The 23,511-nt window shown below is 43.1% G+C and overlaps 1 protein-coding gene across 2 annotated transcripts in view; it reads left to right on the top strand.

Moving 5' to 3' along the window:
* PCDH15 (protocadherin related 15) overlaps positions 1-23,511 on the top strand; it is a 324,226-nt gene that overhangs the window by 210,691 nt on the left and 90,024 nt on the right. For both annotated transcript variants that reach the window (XM_058841858.1, XM_058841859.1), the window contains exons 18-20: positions 7,116-7,244; positions 20,043-20,348; positions 21,295-21,519. In XM_058841858.1, coding sequence (XP_058697841.1) covers positions 7,116-7,244; positions 20,043-20,348; positions 21,295-21,519 — 660 coding nt within the window. The remainder of the gene's footprint in view (positions 1-7,115; positions 7,245-20,042; positions 20,349-21,294; positions 21,520-23,511) is intronic.

Raw genomic sequence — 23,511 nt, 5'->3', positions numbered from 1 at the left:
GATTTAACTGATTCATGTGGTGGGGTGACAGTCATGGTGACACCATTTGACTTTGGGGGACTGCTAATTCCATCAAAATTAATCCAGAGCCACTTATGCTCTCACCCAGCACCATGACTTTCTGTGGAGTGGGGTGGCCTGGCTGCCACCTTTCCATTACTCTTCCCTGGAATGCTCCTGATTGTTTAAAATGCTCAGCTGTGCTTCCCAAATTACTGCTGTTCTGAGTTATGACCTGGAGCATTAACAGGCTTGTGGGTTTTCCTGGGGAAACACGACCCGTCACAATTAACAACTCAACACAACAATTAAAGATGCATTAATTTAGCGGGCAGGAAAATGCTTTTATTTCCCAAGTAATGAGCTTTTAGCTGTAGATGGGCAAAGTGGCATGTGAAGGAAACAACACATTCCAAGCTGAAGTCGTGTTCACAAATTGGGATGTGTTTGGATGCAGTTCCAAGACAAGAATTCTTTCTTCACCTTTCAGAAGGAGAAGCTTGAAATAAATAAATGTGGCTTTTGTCAGAAGAAAGAAAAAGCCTCCTGTGCTCTTGATTTTTGGCTTGTGTGTGTCAGTTGATTTAGAGAGATGAAACAGGAGCTCCACTGTGTTGTCTTAGTGTGTCTTGTGTGAAATAAGGGGAATTCCAGCCTCCAAATACTAATGTCTCATTCTGAAAACATTCATCCAGCACTGCAGAAAAGGGATTTTCTGCCTGGCAAAGCAGAGCAGCTCAGTGCCTAGCTTATAAACCCATTTTGGAATTATGAATTAGGTGTTCTTAAAAGTTATCAGGGCATGATCCCAACCTCCAGCTCTAACCTCCCTTTTGAATGTGTCCGAAGGAGCACCGGGTTGTGTTGTAGTCATGGTCAGGTTAGTACTCAGAAATTACGGGCAGGGTTCAGATTAATTTTTTTTTTTTTTTTTTTTTTTGTCTTAGAAGACTCAACCATCAGGCCACTAAACCCCATTTAAAGTTCAGGAGAAGCTGTCATCCATCCAGCTGTTCAGGGTGTGTCCCAAAATTCACCAGATAGGGATGATCAGAGGTGACCGGTTCTGGGAGGGCTTCTCTAAAAGCAAAGGATCCAAGATCTATCCCTTTAATCTGATTGTGCCCATTCCTTCTTGCAATGAACACTTCAGGAAAAAAACAGGGTTAATTTCAGCCCTGCAGAGCCCAGGACTGGTTTGGGGCCACGTTTCCTGAGGAGACAGAGGTGTCATCACCCTTGGAAAGTCATCTGGGAGTGAGCCCAGTGCTCTGGGCACTGAAGGCAGGGATCAAATGGAACGCAGAACTCTGCTGTTCCTTGAAGGTCGTGGGAAGAAGCAACAGTTGAAAAATAGTGGGAACCACAGGGAGCTGAGGGAATCTAAAGAAACCTCATCTCCTTCTCTGTGAGGGTGGGCAGGCCCTGGCACAGGGTGCCCAAAGCAGCTGTGGCTGCCCCTGGATTCCTGGAAGTGTCCAAGGTCAGGTTGGACTTTGGGGCTTGGAGCAGCCTGGGATAGTGGAAGGTGTCCCTGCCCATGGCAGGGGTGGAATTGATGGGCTCTAAGGTCCCTTCCAACCCAAACCATTCCATGATTCTGTGGTTTCAGTGCTTTGTGTTTAATCCTGGAAGTCAGACTTGAGGATTTTGGCCATCTTAGAAGATCATTCAAAAATTCAGAGCCTCTGCCTCCCACAACACTTAAATTAGTTCTCTTCCGTAGAGGTAGGTAGCCCTGAATTAAGGTAATTTAAATGAAAATTTACTTCTTGAGTAGCATACAGAGAATTCATTAATTGCTGTAAATTTTCTGTTACTCCTTGGAACTGGAACTGTTTCTGTTGCTCCTGTCTCTAGTAGACAAGAGTTCCATTATCCAGCAAGAAGGAAGCTAGAGGGAATATTCCTAAATATATGAAAGGAGACAGTATACACAGATCCATAATTTGATCTTCCTTCTTGAAAGAACTTCTCCTCAAATAATTTTCTTTCCAAGCTGTAATTAGAGAAACTGCCTATTGCTATTTTCCTGATAAGTTCTTTATTTTATATAAGAAATTCTTACAAATTCCAGCTGATCTGTGAATTCCAGTTTGCACAATAGGAATTTGTCCAGACAGATTTCCTCCTCTTGGAGAGCAGGCTTTTGTTCCCACAGCAGCTCATTTATTACAGCAAGCTTTAGTAGCCTCCCAAATTTTCCATGCTTGTGTAGCTTAGCATGGATAATATTCCCTATAAAGGCTTTGATTTCATGTGCTAAAAGGGAAAGGGTGAATTAAAGAGTTTTCATAAAGCAATAGATTGATCCTAATTTTCAGTTCAAAATTTGGATAAAATAAGGGATATAAATAAGTAAGTTCCCATTAGGAGGAAGCTGAGGGAAGAACTTCTGGCTCTGCACAACTCCCTGACAGGAGGGGACAGCCAGGGGGGGTCGGGCTCTGCTGCCAGGGAACAGGGACAGGACAAGGGGAAACGGCCTCAAGCTGTGCCAGGGGAGGCTCAGGTTGGACACCAGGAGGAATTTCTCCATGGCAAGGGAGCTCAGGCCTTGGAACAGGCACTCATGGCAGTGGTAGAGTTCCTATCCCTGGAGGTATTCAAAGCCATATGATTATGGCACTTGGGGACATTGGTCAGGGTGGCCTTGGCAGTGCTGGGGAAGGGTTGGATTTGCTGGTCTTAGAGGGCTTTTCCAACCTAAATAATTTTGTCTGTTTATCAAGAATTTTCCTTAAATGTCCATTATTTTCTCTTCCTTTCCATGTGAAATACTCATCTGTTCTGATACATTCTGTTATCTTTTGCCATGTGTGAGGTTTTCATTTTGGGAGCTTTCCCTTTGGGCTTTATTTTGGTGTTTTGACAGTTTTTCTCTTTGTCTCATCTCCAGGCTTATTGGGATTTTTTTCTCATTAGTGTAATTATTGACAAGAACTACCCTTCCCTTCACCACAGGGTCTTCTCTCCAAAATTTCTTTGCAGTCCAGCTACCTATTGTCTTTATAGCTTGGGGAAGTGGAGAGGGTTGGGAGATACTTTTAAACTTCTCATGGAAGGAAAGAAGATCTGAAAATAGAATCATAGAATTGTTAATTCTATCACCACTCAAATACAGTTTTCTTGAGATGAATATCAATAAATCCTGATATGGAGATCAGCAGCATTGTTTACCATTTCTTTTTTGATCAAATGAAGGTTTTGCCTCCAGTTGTATTATTTGGGAACTAATTATCTCTCAACATGACAGGTTTGTCTAAGAGTTTGTCCAAATTAATAAACTTGCTCGACATCAGAGCCAAGAACGTTTTCTCTCCAAGGCATAGAATGCTCTCATCAATTCCCAACTTCAGTTTAAATGACAGGATACAAATAAAATAAGAATAAAATGGAATTTCCTTCAGATTTATCCATAACATTTTTCAGGGCCTGGCATCCTTAAGATTTGTGCAGGCAATGTAAATTTTACAAATATTGCTTAGGGAAGAATTATCTATGAAAGAACTATTTGAGGGCCCCTATGAAAGATATAAATTGCTTTGCTTCTGTGGATCTTTTATTTATGTTCATTATAAAAGAGAAGTAAGCAGGGTTTCTCCAGTAATGAACAGGAAATGCCTGATATGAGTCTGAGATGTTTTGTTCCCTGGTTGAATTTCAAGGAATAGTTTTAGGATTCCTTCCCAAACCCTGCTTGATGATTCTGTGGTAGAAAAGCCTCATTTTTAACCAGCCAAAGCAATTTTCAAACCTTACTGTGTTGGATATGCATGAGTAATATCCCTGGAAAATTGATAGTGAAATAGGTGTCTCTCCTTATTTTAGAGAACCACTTCTTTAAAGAATTTTAGTGGTATTTATATATTTGTGAAGACCTTTCTTTGTTGTTCCTGTGTCTCTTTTAGCATCCTCTAGAAGCCTTGTCAACTTTTCATAATTCTTAAAGAAATTTAGTGAATTCACTTTCTAGGAAAGATGGAGAGAGACATAGGGCCAGGACACAGGGAATGGCTTCCCAGTGCCAGAGGGCAGGGATGGATGGGATATTGGGAAGGAATTGTTCCCTGGCAGGATGGGCAGGCCCTGGCACAGGGTGCCCAGAGCAGCTGTGGCTGTCCCTGGATCCCTGGAAGTGTCCAAGGCCAGGTTGGACTTTGGGGCTTGGAGCAGCCTGGGATAGTGGAAGGTGTCCCTGCCCATGGCAGGGGGTGGTATGGGATGGGATTTAAGGTCCTTTCCTACACAAACTGTGATTCCATAGGACTTTTTCAGAACATCACATCAGTCTGAGGCTGGGAGCTTCAACAAATCTTTGGAGCCATCTAATGGGGATTTAAAAACGTTGGTTTTGGTTAATAATCTTTGATCACAGGACTGTCTAATGTTTGAGAGAAGTGCTTCTCTCAAAGACACATGGGTGAGTCCTACTTCGTGGTAAAGGTGGGCGTTGCTGAGATAACAGTAAGATAACAAATGTTTCCTGTATTCAGGTGGAATAGAGAGATTTGTAAGTATTCCCATTTCTTTTCTCAGTTTCAGTCTGTTACTGATTTTAAGGAACAGAACCTAGGGGTTCGCTGCTAAGCCAGAGTCTGCTTTGAATGCTCCTTGTGATTTCACCCACTTCTGGTAATTTGCTAAATTATGATTAATAAAAAAGGAAGATTATTTGAAATATTGGTCTTGTTATAATGAATTCTGAATTAATTCACATCTGATAATTTTCTGAAGTATGACACATGAAAACAAGGATTACTTGAAATGTTGGTCTTCTTACAGGATCTTATTTTAACACATTTGCAAGTTTAAGGAGAGGAGCATTTGATAAAATTTTCCAAACTAATTCTACTATTTGGCATCTCAATAAGACGTTTATTTCCCTAGAAAAATATTATTTCTTTGCAAAAATCTTGCCTTTTAAATTCAGAAGTGAAAATTTAAACGTGACAAGTGGAGCACTGGCCTGGGTGTTTTGGCTGACGTGGAGGGTGCTTAAGATGAATAAATGGCCAAGAATGTGAAAAATACTGAAAATCCATAGGCAAGAGTTGGGAAAAAATCTCAAATGTTTCTTTTACTTCCTTCCTGTCTTTCTCCTTATAAAATTCTCTCAAAAGAGAAGAAATGCTGCAGATTATCAGTGCATTAAAATTATCTGGAATGAAAAGAAATCTTTTCTAAATTGGAATTCCTGCCTTAAGCTGTTGTTATTTAACACCATGTTGCCTCAGTTTATGAAATGTGAGGGTGTTTATTTCCATGAATTTCATGGAGTTGAGTTACCTTTGGAAAAGCTAATTTACATTCAGTGTGCATCACAGCAGAGCAAACGTTCTGGAGTGGCTATTGCATGGACAAGAAAGCAGAAAGTGCAAATGCACCTTTTAGAAATGGAGTGTGGGAGGCAGTTTCAGGAACAATTACCAAATAACTGTGGCTCAGTAAACAGAAGCTGCCAGCCTGGGAGACCCTTGTGCTACCTTGGTTCAAAATCCTCTGGATTTTTGAATTTTTTAAGTAGTAAGGTGTTATTTTATGCAGATATTGGGAGTTCTTGGGACACTGAAATCATACCAGCTGGATCTGGAGCTGGGAAGAGCCTGATTCTGACACCAGTAGAGCACCAGAAGTGCAGGTCTCCACTCAGACTTTTTGGTTGGGGTTTTGTTTTATTTGTTTTTTTCTTTGTTTCTTATTTTGTTTCTCTGTTTTGGGGTTCTTGTTAAGGGAAGATGGTTGCAGGTTTCTCTATGAAACCTGTGAGGTGCCACTTTCAAAAAGGTTTGTTCTTCCTAAAGCAAGGGATTTCTTCTGGGGTCACATCTCCACGGTGTAATTGCTGTGACTGACCTGTCCTAAGCATTTCATGGAATCATGGAATTTTTATGGTTGGAAATGACCTCCAAGGTCACCAAGTCCAACCTGTGACCAGGCATCACCTTACAACTAAACCACAACTGCAGAGTGCCACATTCTCTCAGATTTTAAACACTTCCAGGCATGAGGACTCCACCACTCCCCTTTTAAGCCTATCCCAAAGCTTGGCCACCCTTTCCATGGAGAAATTCCTCCTGGTGTCCAACCTGAGCCTCCCCTGGCACAGCTTGAGGCCGTTTCCCCTTGTCCTGTCCCTGTTCCCTGGCAGCAGAGCCCGACCCCCCCTGGCTGTCCCCTCCTGTCAGGGAGTTGTGCAGAGCCAGAAGGTTCCCCTGAGCCTCCTTTGCTCCAGGCTGAGCCCCTTTCCCAGCTCCCTCAGCTGCTCCTGGGGCTCCAGCCCCTTCCCCAGCTCCGTTCCCTTCCCTGGACACGCTCCAGCCCCTCCAGGGCTCTCTGGGCTCTCAGGGCCCAAATTTCCCTCAGAGGAGTTTCATGAAAAGTATCAGAAAGCACAAGAAAGATTTTAGACACTGAGTTGGATTAATTTATTTAAAATTCAATATATTGAGCAGAATAATTTTTATAAATACAACAATGTGGGGTTTTGGTCTGGAGCTCTCAGTCTGTGGGAGCAGAGAGAAGGGATGTGACTCAAGCCAACACCTCTCCATGTTTTTCATTGGTAGAGAAAATTTCCATAGGTAGTAGAGTCGTATTTTGTTGACATTTTATATTAAATACAGTTAATTCTGCTGTTCCCACCTCCTGGGATGTTAAAATTGGGTTGCAAAGTAGAACATCAGGGTGGGGGAAGGATGACACAGGAGCATGATACAGGATTATTCTGCCATTTCATCAGCTTAGTTAATTATCACTGTGGCATATTTTGATTGATAAATCACTAATTTCCTTTTCCCATTCTGGCAAATTTTGATATTTCCAGATTTTTCCCTCCACTCAGAGCAACTCCTTAAATCCTTAAAATACTGTATGAAAATAAATGATATCTGATACTTATAATGAATCTCTAATATATGAGTCAGTCTTGAGCTTGTTTTGTCTTCTAAAAATTCAAAATAAACTCTTGAAATGCTTCCCTTTTCACAAAAACATGTTTAAAAAATTGATGATCTGCTTACTTGTGATTCTGTCTAATAATTTACAGTAGGGTTGTCACCTGGGAAGCTGTAAAATAAAGAGAATTTCTTCAAAATGTTCTTCTTTCTGCCTAGACATCGACTGCTACTGTCAATATAGTGGTGACAGATGTCAATGACAACGGACCAGTTTTTGACATGTTTCTCCCCAGAAACCTCTCTGTGCAGGAAGAGGAAGCCAATGCTTTTGTTGGTCAAGTAAGGGTAAGTCATTAAAACTGTTTATTTTATTACCCAAGCTATGCAGACAATGAGGAAAGAGCACAAAATTACACAAATGCCCATCAAAATAACTTCTCCATTTGTGGCTACAGTGGCATGTTTTGGGGCTTTAAAATATTGGAATTGTTTTCTTCTCTGTGCTAAATACCAAAAACATTTTGTCACTTAAAAATTGCACATCAAAAAGCTTGTTTTTAAGAAATTCCACCATAAAAAAAACTTGCTGATAACAGATTTACAGGGTTAAAACAGTGTTGCCACATTTTAAAATTATTTGTTTTGAGATAGAATTCAAATATGCTGAGCAAGTGACACCCAGGGCAGGAAATTGTCACACTTAGAGGAAGTTTTAAGGCCATTAAAGGGAAAATCAGTTTAACCCCTGAGTGAAATAATTACTGACCTGGCATAAAAATAGGGGATAGTGTTTATTTGAGGGTTTGAAGCTGTAAATTTTTATAACACATGGGGGTCTTCTGGATGAGGATTCAGACTCTTGAAAATACTAATTTGAGGGTTTTTCAATCCAGAAGTTGAATATAATGTCTCATATCTGCAGCACTAAGGTTGGATCCATCAGGAGCTGTAGGTAAAAGAAGAACTGGGAAGAATTTTTCAGGAATTTAGGTGGAAAATATGCCTTTTTTTTTTTGTTTCTTCCAGCAGCAACCATATCAAGAGAAAATGGGAGCTCCTTAAGTAGAAGCTTCAGAAAAACAGGACATTTTGGGTACCATGGGAACCCAAATACCCATAATAATCATGTTCCTTCCCATCCTTGTATTATTTAATAAGAAATCAGAGCTGGTCTTGGACAAAGTTAGGATCCCTCAGTGCAATTAAGTCAGTTTTGATAAATCAATAAATTATTGCTCTGCTTTTTGTCATTGCCTACCTGTGTGCTTGTTTTTCATTTTGCATCCTAAAAGGCACAGGTGGAACATTTCCAATCAGTCCCAAATATCCTTCAAATCCATTTTGTGCTTTGCTGAGGGCCCTCAAGGCTCAATCATCTCAAACACAAGCTTGCCTCTATTTTTAGCTATGACAGAACTGTAAAATACAAGAAGTTATTGCCACGAGAAGCTCTCTGGCTTCTAAATTAGTGCAGTTTCTAAGTTGTGTGGAAATGAAAATATTTATTGAAGCCTTGGGATAGTTTATTCCTACTTGGAGTGACAGAAGCAGCTTCTGTCATTTCCTGTCCTGTTTATCCCTGCATAGAGAAAGCTTTTTCTTTATAGCCAAAATACTGGGTGTATTTCTCCTGTCTCATGTTCACAACTGCAGACTGACGTAGGGATATCCATTGGAAATGCCATTCTCTGGTATAGAAAAGAGAAATTGGGGCATTTGGAGGTCTTTTCTGGCTCCAGTGAGGTTATTGAAATCATGGTGATGAGAGTTTGGGTTTAACTGTGTTGTTTGAGGATATTCCTTAAAAACTGAAATAGCTTTTGGTGTGTTGTGCTTCACTGAAGATAAACCCACAGAGGGTGTGGGAGAGGTGTTAATGGGAATAAATTTTGTACGGAAGCTTTAATGCAGATAAAATGTACATAAAGGTCTCTTTCAGGTGGGAATAGCTTGGTAAAAGAAGAAATCCTTATAGGTGCTGTGTGTTTTCCCTACCAAGAATTAACACACTGGTTAACAAAACTGCTTTTCAGAAAACTTTTACTCATTTCAAAGAGAAACTTAAAATCTGCCAGAGCAAGCAGTCATACAGAGTATTTTTAATGAAAAGGCAGATTTTGTGGTGTCCCTTCCCCTTCTGAATGCTGTCCCGTTAGGGACTTTTGGATTAGGTTCTTTTTCCCTTTGAACTGAAGATTGATGAGAGGGAGGCAGTTTTCTCTTGTTTGGTCTCAGTTGTTTATTCTTTTCTTATCAACATTACAAGGTACAAGGAGCTATGTGCACTATGGTAGAAAAGGGGTAAAATGGCTAACAAAGATCCTCTTCAAGGTCTTTTATATGTCCATTTACCCAATTAACAGATGCCAACTAAATTATTTCTCTTAGTGACCCAATGACCCAACACCTGTGTGCTGCACTATGACATCTTTTATCCAATCACTTACTACCACCCAAAAACCCCTGGGAGAAGAACATGAAGAAGAAATAAGAAAGACAAGAGACAACACCCTAAATCCTCCATCTTGTCTCCTGTTCTCTAAACTACTTTTTCACCCAGTGATTTAAGAAACTTTCTAATCTACACACTTGCACTTTTCCTACTTTAACATTTGATCTCATGTATCACCATGAAAACATGCTCATGAATTTCATGCTATATGAAATTCAGTGTTTCTTTGGAACCTAGAACAAAGTATCAGAAACAAGGGCACACACTCTGTATTCCAGACTCAGACAGAATGCCACCTACCATTTTACCTGGGGAAAAGAAATTAGCAAGAGATTTTTACCTTAAAACCCAAGATCTGACCCTACTGCTCATGGGAGCAAAGAATGTGGTGAGGAAAGACATGGAAAAGGTGCACAATCACTTTGATCCTTCAGGATTTTTGACTCAGGAGGTTTGGTCTCAGGATTGGGTGCCTGGTCTAATTGTCAGAATTCCAGAGTGGTTTGGATTGGGAGGGATCTTAAATTTCATGCGATTCCAGCCCTGCCATGGGCAGGGACACCTTCCACCATCCCAGCTTGCTCTGAGGCCTGTCCAAGCTGGCCCTGGATACTTCCAGGGATGGGGATTGTAAGCAATTTGTGGTTTAAATCAATCTGAACACTGCCAGGAATAAATCCTGCCACAGACAAGAGATTTCCATGCTCTGCTTTGTTTTCAGTGGGAAAGCTGGACTTTCAAATGGATTCCCATGAAGAATTTGATAATATTTGGGGGGTGTTTTCCCAAGGAGATGTAGCAGGAAGGCCGTGAGAGGTTTCCTGTGGGAGAGAGAGGGCTTGGAGCATTTATTCCATGCAGGCAGGCAATATCCACTCTTGCCAGTGCTCTCCCGCTCTGGCAGCTCTCCTGCCAGCTGGAGCTGCTGGAGGCACTGGCATGGGAGTGCTGCCTGTGGGCATTCCAGGAGCCTCCTGAAGATTAAAAGAACAAAAATCAGACAGGATAATGCTGCCAGTGGAGAAGATGTGTTTCCAATCCTTTTATTTCACACTGTGTTCTCTAAATTGGGGCAGTCAGAGGTGGATTGGATTCCCTGCTGCTCCTTCCCCTCTGATCCTGGGGATTCCCCAGCAAGGCAGGAGCACAGCTGCTGGGTGGAAGTCTCCACAAAGGGCCCCCAGGAATTCAAAAGCTCCAACTAGAAACTCTACAGTGAAATTCAGGCACTTTATTGCAGTCTAAACCAGCTGGAGATGGGGCATCAGGATAATCTGCGTTGTACATTGCACTTTAATGAATCTCAGGGGCATGGGAGGTAAAAAAGATGGAACAACACTTCGGAAAGGGATTAATATATTCATCTGCAGGCTCTCACCAATATATTGATCTGCAGGCATGTTGACACCCTTGGACAGGGGAAGACAGTCCATAGCAGTTTGTTGCAGACTCTAAAAAAAAGCAGCCTGGGGTTAAATATGAAGCTGTTGAGCTGATGGTGCCCTGGAGAGGAAAGACATCCCTTGACTGAAGTTTTTATTCATGTGGGCTTTTATTTATATCCAGATTCTTTCACCCAAACCCATAATTCATTTATTGTTGGATATTTTGGTGTCATTGATCATCACTGTTTGAAAACTCCAGCATGAACATGTTGCTATCAAGGAGAGGTAGTGACAGGGAAGGAAATGAGGTGGAAAATGGGGATGAAGAATTATGTGCTCACATATTACTGACCCTTGGATCTTCCCCAAAATTGAAACAGGATGAATTAATTCCAGTAATAAGAGCAGTTTGCAGGCTTTGTGATACCTCTGTCAGCTGCTTGGTTTTAAGTTACAAAATAAATGATTTAAGAAAGTTGTTTTTTAGGATGGACCTGTTCTTCGTACAGGAAAAGATGGGAAAGTTCAGAGGAATTCTTTTGGTTGTACTGTACTAACCCTGCTGAATGCTGATGAAATGTAATTATTTCCCAACAGAGCTTTCTGTCTGTGGATATCAGTGAATTCTTACAGGCTCCTATTTTTATTTAATAAATTCATAAGGTGATAAACCCTGGATTTAAAGCCCGATTTAAATTTCACGGCTGTTGGATAAAGCTTGTTGTGTTGGACTAAATGACCTCTGGAGATCTCTCACAAGCAGCTCATCCTGTTTCTACAAGCAGGAAAACTTCTTAAAATGCTGGAGAAGAATTATTGCCCATGTGCATGGGATGATCAGGATGAGATGAGCTTTAAGGTCTTCCACCCCAAAGCATCTGTGATTCTGTTCTTTTATTACATTACAATATCTTGTGGAAAAGTCTAGAAAGGGATCTGTTTTCCTAAATCCCTGCTGTCTTGTTTTCAGTGTGAAGGGTGTGATTTCCCAAAACCTGCACTGCAGATTACACCTTGTCTTTGTTTAAAATGCAGGCTCCTGAAATTAAATTCCCAAATTTCCTGGGCTTTAAGACAACTTGAAGGAAAATTAGAAGTGGAGGCAAAAGGAGAAGACCAGGAAAAAAAGGGAGATTTATTGGCAAGAGAGTACAATCCAGGAGGAAAAGGAATTAAAATTCGAGGCGGAGGAGATAGGACAAGACCAGGGAAAAATGGGATTTAATGTCAGGACAGGACAATCCAGGAGGGAAAGGACTGAAACCTTTGAGGAAGAGTAAAATCACAGTCTCTAAAGTAAATCTCAAATACCCAAAGTGAGTCCAGTACTCACTGCATGACCCAGTGACTAACAATGTAATTTGAATTAATCTCATAGATGTAAAACCAGCAGGAGCAGTTGGGATTTGAGAGTCAGAATCCATAAAAGAGCTAATTAGACCACAAAATCAGAGAATCAGAATGTGGCAGGTGAACTTCAACCAGAGAAATTCAGACTTCATTTCTTATAAGTGGTTGGATGATCGCAAGATCATTAGGTGATGATTTTGGTGGTACCATTTCCTTCAGTTTATTAAAGAATTTGTCCCCAGGAAGGATAGAAAGGACTCTAATAAGACTTTCAGCACTGTCTCTCTCAAGATCCTCATGGAAATGCTGGTCACAGAAAGAATTTTATGTGCTTTTAGTTGGATTTTCGTGTTTGTTAAAAGGCAAATTCCTCTTACAACAAGATTGATGTCTGAAGTCCAAAGCTGTGGTATCAGGAGAAAGAGATGGGGTCATAGATTTGGGCTACTTATTTCCATTCCAGATCATCAGTGCTAGACAGAATTACCTCTTCCTGCTGGCACCAGGGAATTCCTGGAGGATATTTACCAGCCGTGGCTGCAGCCACAGTTCCTCATCTTTTTCCACTCTTCCTTCTCCTTAGGTCAGCTTGGGCACAGCTGACCTCTAATCAAAGAGATTAAAAAAGCTCCTTGCCACCCATAATGTGACCTCTTAAGTGAAAGGGATTTCAAAAGCTGTGGTCTTGTCTTCCCTGTTCTCAAAATTTATTTTATTTGTGCATTAATTTGCATCTTTGCCCTCCAGATAATATTTGTGCTTTAGTGCAGTGAAAATTTTGATATTTGTTATCAGCAAGTTCATGGCAGTTGGCTGTTGAGAGTCCGAGGATTATCCATGAAAGGAATTCTTGTTTTTCTCTGCTGACACTTTACATTTTGGGATGCCTTTAAGCCCTATTATCTCTTTCAGCTTGATGCCAAACTAAACCTTCTGAATCATGATGATTCAGAATAGTGATTTCATGTCTCTGATTCATGCCCTTTTTGGATTTTGATGCCTGATTTCATCCCTGGAAGTGTCCAATGCCAGGTTGGACTTTGGGGCTTGGAGCAGCCTGGGACAGTGGAAGGTGTCCCTGCCCATGGCAGGGGGTGGCACTGGATGGGCTTTAAGGTCCCTTCCAACCCAAAGTCAAGAGAAATTCCAAAACTAACTTTAAATTGGATTGACAGTAGAGAAATATGTGGGAGCCCAGCTAAATATGGAGATTTTAAGCAGTGTATTCCATCTGTGATTTGGAAAGATTTTGTTTTGGGAAGGCTTTTTGGTGTCTTAATTTTTTTGAGTATGCAAATGCATTGGTTTAATCTCTTGATCGTAACATTGCCAAAGAACACACTCATCAAAACCCCAAATTTTGAATCATCCTTCAAGGAAAACCAAGTCTTCAAGGTTAGGATTTTGTTGTATGCCAGCCTGAAGAAAGCTGGGCTGGCTGAAGCTATGAAGCGTAAAAATGTGATTAACTCATGTAGGAGGTTCACCAGCCTAACCAGTGATGGGTTTGCAGCCATGAGCTTTTGAATTTTCATTTATTTCCATTTATATTTGCTCTTAGGATTTAGCTGCTCTTAATGCACAGTTTTGTTTGGATTCACATTTAATTGGTTTTGGAATTAACCCTCCAGGTGCACTGGAATTAGCAGGAACTATGGAAGTTATCATCCAGGGTTCTTCTGGCTCATCCAATGTCTAAAAATATGGCGGTGTTGGAAAATTATGGTAGTATTTGAAAATTTACAGGGTGCTTCCTTTATCCTACTCTGAATAGAGTCAAGGATAAGCTCCCATCACCTGAGAATTCAGTAGGATGATGAAGTTCCTGGAGGATATCAGAAAACCTACAGGATTTTTCCAGAGGATGTGAATTTACTTGGGTCTCAAAGAAGTAGAATTTGCCTTGAAATTGCAAGACAGCCAAAATCAAAGAATCTTAAAAAGTCCCTTTGGAAGGGACCTTAAAGCCCATCCAGTGCCACCCCTGCCATGGGCAGGGACACCTTCCACTATCCCAGGCTGCTCCAAGCCCCAAAGTCCAGCCTGGCCTTGGACACTGCCGGGGATCCAGGGGCAGCCACAGCTTCTCTGGGCACCCTGTGCCAGGGCCTGCCCACCCTCCCAGGGAACAATTCCTTCCCAATATCCCATCTATCCCTGCCCTCTGGCACTGGGAAACCATTCCCTGTGTCCTGTCCCTTGTAAAGGGTCTCTCCATCTCTCCTGTAGCTCCTTCAGACACTGGAAAGTCAAAATGAGGTCACCCTGAAGCTTCTCTTCCCCAGGCTGAACATTCCCCAGGCTGAACATTCCCAGTTGTCCCAGACCTTCCTCCCAGCCAAGCAGCTCCATCCCTCTAGGAAAATTTAAGAGAAAGGCTGTGTAAAAGCAGGCAAGAAGCAACAAAAGAGGGGAAAAGCCTTTCTGAACTTTAGGAAAGAAGGAAAATCCAAACTTTTATGGATGACTGATGTTCCCTCCTTAAAATACTTACAAATATTTGGTTTATGACCAAGAGGTCAGGCACATTTCAGATATTTGTGGCCTCTGACTGCATCTGGGAGATGTTAATTTTGTCCTGTGGGTACAGACTGTAATCTGCCTGCAAAACAAGTACAAAATCCAATCTAACACTCCCACCCGCACTTGATTTGCTGTTTGACACAAATGAGAGGTTTGGGAATACTTCCAACCCAGAGTAATAAACCCATTAAACCCTCAATAATAAACCTATTAAACCTCTAGTAATAAAAAAATCATGTTATCTGCCATGAGAACAATAATTCTCACCAACAGCATCATTTGGATCCTCCAGCACAATTCCTACCTTGAGCTGTGAGGTTTGCTGGAATACTGGGGGAGTTGTCCAAAATCAGGAGCTTGGTTGGCTTGGGTAGGGATTGTGGGGAACTTCTGCACCTGAAGAAGGGAAATTTAAACTGAAGGAAGCTGTTTTTGTGGCAGAGTGGTCCCTAAGGAATGTTTCAGCCTGCAGGAAAGGGGGATACCCACTGTGCTTCTCTCTGATTTGGAGACAAGTAGGAATAACAGCCTTGTTTTGCTGTTTTCCAGCTCAAACATTCCAGGCACAAATCCTCAATTAACCTGCCTAAATCCTGTCATCATCGTGAGCAAGAGTTGAGGATATAATAGAAGGTTTCTTTTGCAAAGGATGATAATGATATAATGAATATTGTTGACATTCAAGCCCTTGTCATTATATTTCAGAGTTAATGTTCCTTCAGAGGTGTCTTAGTCATTGCCATCTCCCAGGATTGTGTTTTCCTGCTGTTAGAGATGGAGAGAGATAATTTGTTACTCTGGAACACTGTTGGTTTCTATTCCTGAGGGTTTCCTGGTAATGTGGAAGCAGAGCCAGTAATACAAATCTGAATTTACCACATCAGGTAAAGGCTGTCACCTTGTAGGTGATGGCATCTCTAATAAATGTGGGATGTATTTTCTGGGAAATATAGTGAGTCATTTATACTCCCAGGTTTCCAGGTTTGTTTTATCATGCAGTACTTCATGAATTAGAGATGGAAATAGGAGTCATCCTGGACATCTGAGGAGTCACCAGAATAACAGCAGTACTTGCTCTGTCTCTTTGGATGGACACATTTTTCTTGATTCTGGATAAACACTAGGAGATGAATCCTGGGCTCCACAGTGTGGAGGGAGACATGTTTCCCCTCTATTCTGCTCAGGTGAGAGCCCACCTGGAATTCTGTGCACAGTTCTGATGCCTCCAGAAGTACTCATGAAGTACTGCATGATAAAACATAGGAGGGACATGGAACTCTTGGAGCAGGTCCAGAGGAGGTCATGAAGATGCTGAGGGGACTGGAGCACCTTCCCTCTGGAGCCAGGCTGGGAGAGCTGGGGCTGCTCAGCCTGGAGAAGGGAAGGGTGTGTGGAGACCTCACAGCTCCTTCCAGGGCCTGAAGGGATACAGGGAAGCTGGAGAGGGACTCTGCAACAGGAACTGGGGTGACAGGACAAGGGAGAATGACTTCCCAGTGCCAGAGGGCAGGGTCAGATGGGATATTGGGAAGGAATTGTTCCCTGGGAGGGTGGGCAGGCCCTGGCACAGGGTGCCCAGAGCAGCTGTGGCTGTCCCTGGATCCCTGGCAGTGTCCAAGGTCAGGTTGGACTTTGGGGCTTGGAGCAGCCTGGGATAGTGGAAGGTGTCCCTGCCCATGGCAGGGGTGGCACTGGATGAGCTTTAAGGTCCTTCCAACCCAAGCCAGTCTGGGATTCTGGGATTCTATGAAATGGGTGAGGTAGAAATGGACCAGCATTTGAGATGCAGAGACACTATGGCCCTGTCTGGGAATCTCTTCCATACCTTTTGTAATTTACCTTTTTTTGTTAGTTAGTCTCCTCTTGTTTGGGGTTTTTTATTCTGGTTTGGGTTTTTTGTTCTCAGTTTCTGTGATGCCTGTGTCCCCAGTGGCCTTTGAGGGCTGTGTTGCCTCCAGCAATCACAGGTGCTGTTTCTGCTGCTTTGTGTCAGGGTAGAAGCAACCTCTGCAAGGCTGTGAAGAGCTTTCTGCCTGTAAATACATTTGCAGCTCCTTTTAAGGTCTGCTGTCATCTGGTGGCCCTTTACCTGACAAAACTTCAGGACTCTCACCATATTTTTTATGCAAATCACTGGGGATGAGTTGTGGTGGAAAGCCTTGAGTGGGTTAGCATAGGAATATATTCTCACCTCTTTTTAGTCCTGCTGTTTTCTCCTTGGCTTTGGAACTTTCTTTAGGATTCAGGTTATATGGGAATGAACTGTTCCCTTGCTTCTCTCCAGCTCTCTACCTGTTCACTCAGGGAATTAATTTAGTCATTACCAGTGTTGGTAATGACTAAATGGGATTAAATTTATTGGGATGTCACTGGTTTCTGTTGTCAGGGTCAGGATAAATTCAACCAGGGCTGTTTTTTTTGAAGCAGAACTTCCTGAAAGCTCCCCATTTTCCATACCTCCTGTTCCCGAACTTCCTGGCAAGTCTTGTACCTGTTGGTGACATATCTGGGGGTGAAATCTGGGTTAAAGTTGCCCATTTTGGTACAAAGTGATGACTGCAAAGAGGGACAGAGAGTGTCCACACCAACAGCAAGTCCTTATCCAAGGAGCTGCTTCCCACTGGCTCTGAGAGGCTCTGGGAAATTAATTCCATGTTGGAACAGTTGTGAACCCTCAAGACAGGATTTTTATAGGAAAGAGATTAAACTCTTTTTCTTTCTTATCCATAAAGACAATATTATCTCTACAAATTTAGTGATAAAAATGTTAATTCTTCATCAGTGTTATGGTGGCATAATCCTAATTATCCAATCAGATAATTGGATTTAATGATGATGCTTTGCTGGCTAATCTTTGTGGGAATATCTGTTTAATATCTTTACTAACAATCTGGATGAGAAGATCAAATGAACCCTCAGTCAGTTTGTGAAGAACACCAGGCTAGCTGGGAGTGTGGATGTGCTGGAGGGCAGGAAGCTCTGCAGAGGCATCAGGACAGGCTGGATCCATGGGCTGAGGTTCAGCAAGGCCAAGTGCTGGGTCCTGCCCTGGGGTCACCCCAAGCCCTGCAGCTCCAGGCTGGGGCAGAGGGGCTGGAAAGGGCCCGTCAGGAAAGGCCCTGGGGGTGCTGTGCCAGCGGCTGGACAGGAGCCCAGGGGGGCACAGGGGTCCCTGGGCTGGCCCTGCTGAGGGACCTCGAGGGCTGGGTCCAGTCCTGGGCCCTGAGAGCCCTGGAGGGGCTGGAGCGTGTCCAGGGAAGGGAACGGAGCTGGGGAAGGGGCTGGAGCCCCAGGAGCAGCTGAGGGAGCTGGGAAAGGGGCTCAGCCTGGAGCAAAGGAGGCTCAGGGGAACCTTCTGGCTCTGCACAACTCCCTGACAGGAGGGGACAGCCAGGGGGGGTCGGGCTCTGCTGCCAGGGAACAGGGACAGGACAAGGGGAAACGGCCTCAAGCTGTGCCAGGGGAGGCTCAGGTTGGACACCAGGAGGAATTTCTCCATGGCAAGGGAGCTCAGGCCTTGGCAGGGGCTGCCCAGGGAGGTTTGGAGTCCCCATGCCTGGAGGTGTCCAAGGAAGGGCTGGAAGTGGCACTCAGTGCTCTGGGCTGGGGACAAGGTGGGGATCAGGCACAGCTTGGACTCCATGGGTTTGGAAGGATTTTCCGGCTCACAAATGAGTTCACAACATTCATAGTCATGTTTTTAGGAACACAGTTGCAAAGCCTGCTGTATATCTGAAAGTAATTTTAATTTCGTTTCCTAAACAAGTTTATATATTCTAAAATATCCTTCCAAACTAACCTGATACAAAACTGTTGTCACATGAGAATTTTTTGTCACGGCTTCCAATTATAGGTGTATTTCAGACTACTCTTGTAGATTCCTATGGGGCTTTTTTGTTTGTTTGGGTTTTTTTTTTTTTGTTTAGATCTGTTATTTCTACAAAGGAAATTGAATTGATTGGAAATTAAGTAAATCCAGCTGACAGATATGGTTTAGAAGGATACTATATACCTATGGACCATTCAGAATGAAGTTGCAGCAAACCCTCCTTAGCACATGGATGTAATGCAGGGAAGAAACACAGTGATTTTTTCCTTATTAGCAATTTTAATTAACTTTTAATTGATTTCTAGCAAGATAAATGGTTTCATTACCAAGCCTTACAATGAACACCGTCACTGGAATTAAGCATTCCCGGCAACTGTTCTGAAAACAAAACATGCAAATCTCTTATGATCTTCACAGATGTCATTCATAAAGGCAAATAAATGAGAATAGCTTGCTCACAGAGTGCCCTTTGTTTAATTTACATAACCTTGTTCATCATGCCCTAATTTAATTAAGAGGAGGCAAAATAACAGGTCAGCATTTCAACCTGAGAGCTCTATGAAAACCTATTAATTTTGGCCATCCCTATAATTATGTGATCACAAGAATTATTTGGCTGTCACTGAAATCTGAGGCTTGGTTCAGTATGTGAACCAACTAAAGAAATCACGATGGTTTTCTGTGGCAATCAGCACCCTGTTATGAGCATGGAAGAATAAGAATGAAATGTGATAATGTTTGGGTGTGAAGAACAGGATGAACAAAACAGAAATTTAAGTTCTTCAGAGAGCAGCAATAAAAATATCACTGAGTGTGACAAATGTGTTAAGTGGAAAGAAACTTTCTGACTGATGTGTCCCTTCTGTCTGTCTGTATTGATCCTTCATCTAAATTCATATTCCTTAAGGATTTGGGCAGCAATGAAATAGTACATCAGTGTTAAATAAAAATTCCTCTTAGACACCACCCAATCCTGAAGAACTTCAGCATAAGAATTATCTGAGGGCATTGCTTCACAAGCATCAAATTCATCTCGTGTTGAAGTTCAGAGAATCATAGGATAGAATCCCACAATCATTTAGGCTGGAAGAACTTCCAGGACTGAGTCCAGCCTGTTCCTGATCCCAGCCCAGAGCACTGAGTGCCAAGTTCAGGCTTCCTTGGAGACCTCCAGGGATGGGGACCTCCAACCTCCCTGGGCAGCCCCTGCCAAGGCCTGAGCTCCCTTGCCATGGAGAAATTCCTCCTGGTGTCCAACCTGACCCTTCCCTGACACAACTTCAGGCTGTGTCCTCTTGTCCTGTCAGAAGTCTCCAAGGCTGAGCAACTAAATGTGGCTTTTCTCCTGAAGAAATCCAGCTGGGATCCAGTTAGCCTGGCTTCCGTCACTGGGAATGGAGCCATTTGTTTCTGTGGGATGTTTTATCTTCAGTTAAAGCTCAGAGAGAGGCAAGCTGCCCCTAACAAGCTCTCCTGGACACCACAGGAGAGCTTCCTGGGAGGCAGAATCCTTCCCTGCCTCACCTGGTTTCTCTCCTGTGGTCGTCTCTCTTGCGGGTTTGCAATTTGTGCACTAATCCATGGTTTTCCTGATGTCTCTTCAGGCTACAGATGCAGATGCTGGGATCAATGGGCAAGTCCATTACAGCCTGGCAAACTTCAACAACCTTTTCCGGATCACCTCCAACGGCAGCATTTACACAGCAGTGAAACTGAACAGGGAAGTGAGGGATTACTACGAGCTCATCGTGGAGGCGACAGACGGAGCTGTGGACCCCCGGCGCTCCACGCTCACCTTGGCCATCAAGGTGCTGGATATTGATGACAACAGCCCTGTGTTTACCAACGCCTCCTACACTGTCTGCGTGCCCGAAAATCTCCCACCAGGAACTGTCATCCTGCAGCTGGAGGTAAGGAAGCATTGGTGAGTGAAGGTGGTGTGTGTTTGTTCTGCAATATTCAGGGTTCTTATTCAAATTGGCAGTCAGACTGCAGTAAGAGATTGTGAACTGGAGCGTGGGGGCAAGTTTTTTGCCCAGAGAAGCTGTGGCTGCCCCTAGATCCCTGGAAGTGTCCACGGCCAGGTTGAATGGGGTTTGGAGCAGCTTGGGATAGTGGGAGGTGTTCCTGCACACGACAGGGGGTGGCACTGGCTGGGCTTTGATGTCCCTTTCAACCCAAACCCTTCTGGGATTCTGTGAGTCTGAAAAATGCTTGGCCTTTAGCCAGGTACCAAAAAAACTCTTTAAAGATAAGGTTATTTAGGAAATAATAGCAATTAATAAAAACAAACAATGAAAAAGCGAAACCTACACTGCCACTGTTTGGATAGGCAGATAGCGATAGGCCGAGGGGAAGAGTTTCAAACTAAAAGAGGAGAGATATAATCAGATGTTCGGGAGGAATTGTTCCCTGGAGGGTGGTGAGGGGCTGACACAGGTTGACCAGAGAAGCTGTGGATCCCTGGAAATGTCCAAGGCCAGGCTGGATGGGGCTTGGAACAGCCTGGGATAGTGGAAGGTGTCCCTGCCCATGGCAGGGGTGGCACAGGATGGTTTTAAGGTCCCTTCCAGCCCAAACATTCTGGGATTCTGTGATCCTGACAGTCACCAATAGGAGGTGCCAAGGGAGGAGAGCTAAGACCAGATTGAGTTTCCACTGCCGTTTCCCCAGAACACTGTGCTTGTTTCCCATGGCTCAAATCTTCAGTGAATTTCATTCCTTGTGTCTGTGCACATTGAATACAATTACAACAACACAACTAAACTCAAGATGTTTCCAACAGTTTGCCCTTTAAATCTCAGAGGGATATTTTGTGAGAATGGATTTTGTTTGAAGTCCCTCTGTTCCCTGCAGGCCAAAGACGTGGACCTGGGTGCTGATGTGAACTATAGGATCCGCACTGAGGAAGTCCAGCAGTATTTTGCCCTGGACAAGCACACAGGAGAGCTGTCGCTCCGGAAATCCTTGGATTATGAGTCCTTCTCTGACACAGAAGCTACCTTCACCTTCCTCGTGGAAGCCTTCGACAGCAAGGGCACGATGCCTCCTGGGCTGGCCACTGTCACCGTCAGAGTCAAGGTAAAAGGGTCATTCCTCAGCCAAGACCATCCAGTCATGCCAGAATATTCCATCACCATGCAGGTGAAAGATGTGAAACTTAGGAAACACCAGCACTCTCTGGTCTCCTGCATCTCACTTGTAGCAGTCTTATTCTGCCAGCAGTTTGTTCAGTTAAACACACACTTTACAACAGCTGTAGTTATTTTCCCATGTGCAATTATGTAGTTAAATCCTGGATTTATGAAATCAAAGAACACCTGACACAAATACAGACCTTTTGTCCTTTAGAATCCCTAGAAGGCTGAAATAAACCCCTCATGGAATTGTTTGCGAAAGTGACACAATCACTTTTCAGCCCACAAATTGTAATTTTAAGACCCACTGGGGTGTACTGAGTGCTGGTGTGGCACAGCACATCCTGGATTCCAGATTCTGCTGCTGGAAAATCCAACTCTGCAAAGAAACAGCCTGATTTAGTGCCTAGTGCACCATGAACTGCAGTGCGTTACATCCTCACCTTAGGATTTCAGTGGCCTCCCCAGGAATATGGGGGTGCTGGTGTCTGTTTGGGGATGATCCACAAATGATAAGTGTTTGTAGCTGAGACAGCAGCACTTCCCCATCTTCATTTGCCTGTTTCCAAGAGGAGAGGAGAGCTCAGATGCCTTCATCCTGCCCCTGGCATTCCCAAAGGTGCAGCTCTGTCAGTCATTCTGTCCTTTTGAACAGATGCTTCAGCAGTTGTGGGAGAGAAGAGACTTTAATTGCTCAGATTTTAGTGAAGGAGCAAAAATTGCAGCAAGACCAAAAGCACAGCTCACAAACATTCAGTTTAAATGTGTCTGTGAAAAGTATTCATCAGTCTGGGGTTCAGCCTATTCTGTATCTGCAGGTGCTTGAATTGCCACATGGTTTTGAGTAATTTTGTTTGTCAGTCTCTACTAAACTCACAATTCTTTTAGGACAGTAAATGTCTCCCATTATTAGTTTTGGTGACAATGCCAGAAGGCTTCTCTGATGCCTCTCTGTCTGCAAAATGTCTCAGTGTGAGGTGCAGGTCACCTGTTCCTGGATAATCTGTGCTTTTCCCCAGCACATTCCACGTCGTTCACAGGAAGCACCTTTTCCATCTTTCCCTGAGTTTCTTCCGTTAGACTTTTACAGAGCAAACTCCTCAAACCTCAGGTTTTTTCCTAAAAGAAACCTTTTCCCAGCACACTGAATTTTTGAAAGAGTAGTTTGGGTAGGTTTGTTCGGATTTTTTAAAGGTTTTCAGGTAGGATTGTGTTCAGAGAAAAGCTGTTGTCTGTTTGATTGTGTGGTTGACTGTATTAATTAATGTCAGAGAAAATTAAGTTCAGCTTGGTGGCCTTGGTGTATCAGCAGCTTGTGCACTCTCAAAGGAGGTTCTGTAGGAATAGGGAATTTAGGGATGGGATTACTAGGATTAAAAAAATCAGTTCTTGCTCTCCTGGAAATTCTTCCCACACATGAGCGACAAAATGGGAGCATGATGATGTTTTGGAGGCTGGAATACCAGGCTGGAGCCAGAACTAACAATTTTGGAGTAAAAGTGTGTTCATTTGGGGGCAGAACAGGGCCTGGGTGGGAGGGCAAGCAAGGGATTCTTTTAGTGAGAAAGCAAATAAATCCAATTTAAAGTGAGTGTTTTCATACTCAGTGACAGGCTGAGTTTTGCAACAGATCAGGGAACATAATCAAGTATTATTTAAGTGCTGAGATGAAGATGGTGCTTAGATTCCAGCCTGGAGTGAGAGGTAGGACAGGGAAATTTTGAGTGGCATTTGAGAGAACAGAGGAGGACTTTTGGAAAAAACAGATTTAATATCTCAATGTGTTGGGCAGATGTCATTAGGAGGTCTTATGTCAGGTGGCAGATATTTTGAACATTGGTCACAGGAGGTGTCTGGATGGTTTAATTTGTGCTTAAAGATGAACTTCCCAGATACAAAATTCACAGGGGTGGGGGGAGAGGGTGGAGGGTGAAGG

This window comes from Poecile atricapillus, chromosome 6 (genome assembly GCF_030490865.1).
Source record: "Poecile atricapillus isolate bPoeAtr1 chromosome 6, bPoeAtr1.hap1, whole genome shotgun sequence".
Taxonomy (NCBI): domain Eukaryota; kingdom Metazoa; phylum Chordata; class Aves; order Passeriformes; family Paridae; genus Poecile; species Poecile atricapillus.
The sequence above is the reverse complement of the archived record's forward strand: the minus strand, read 5'-3'. Positions and strand labels throughout refer to the sequence as shown.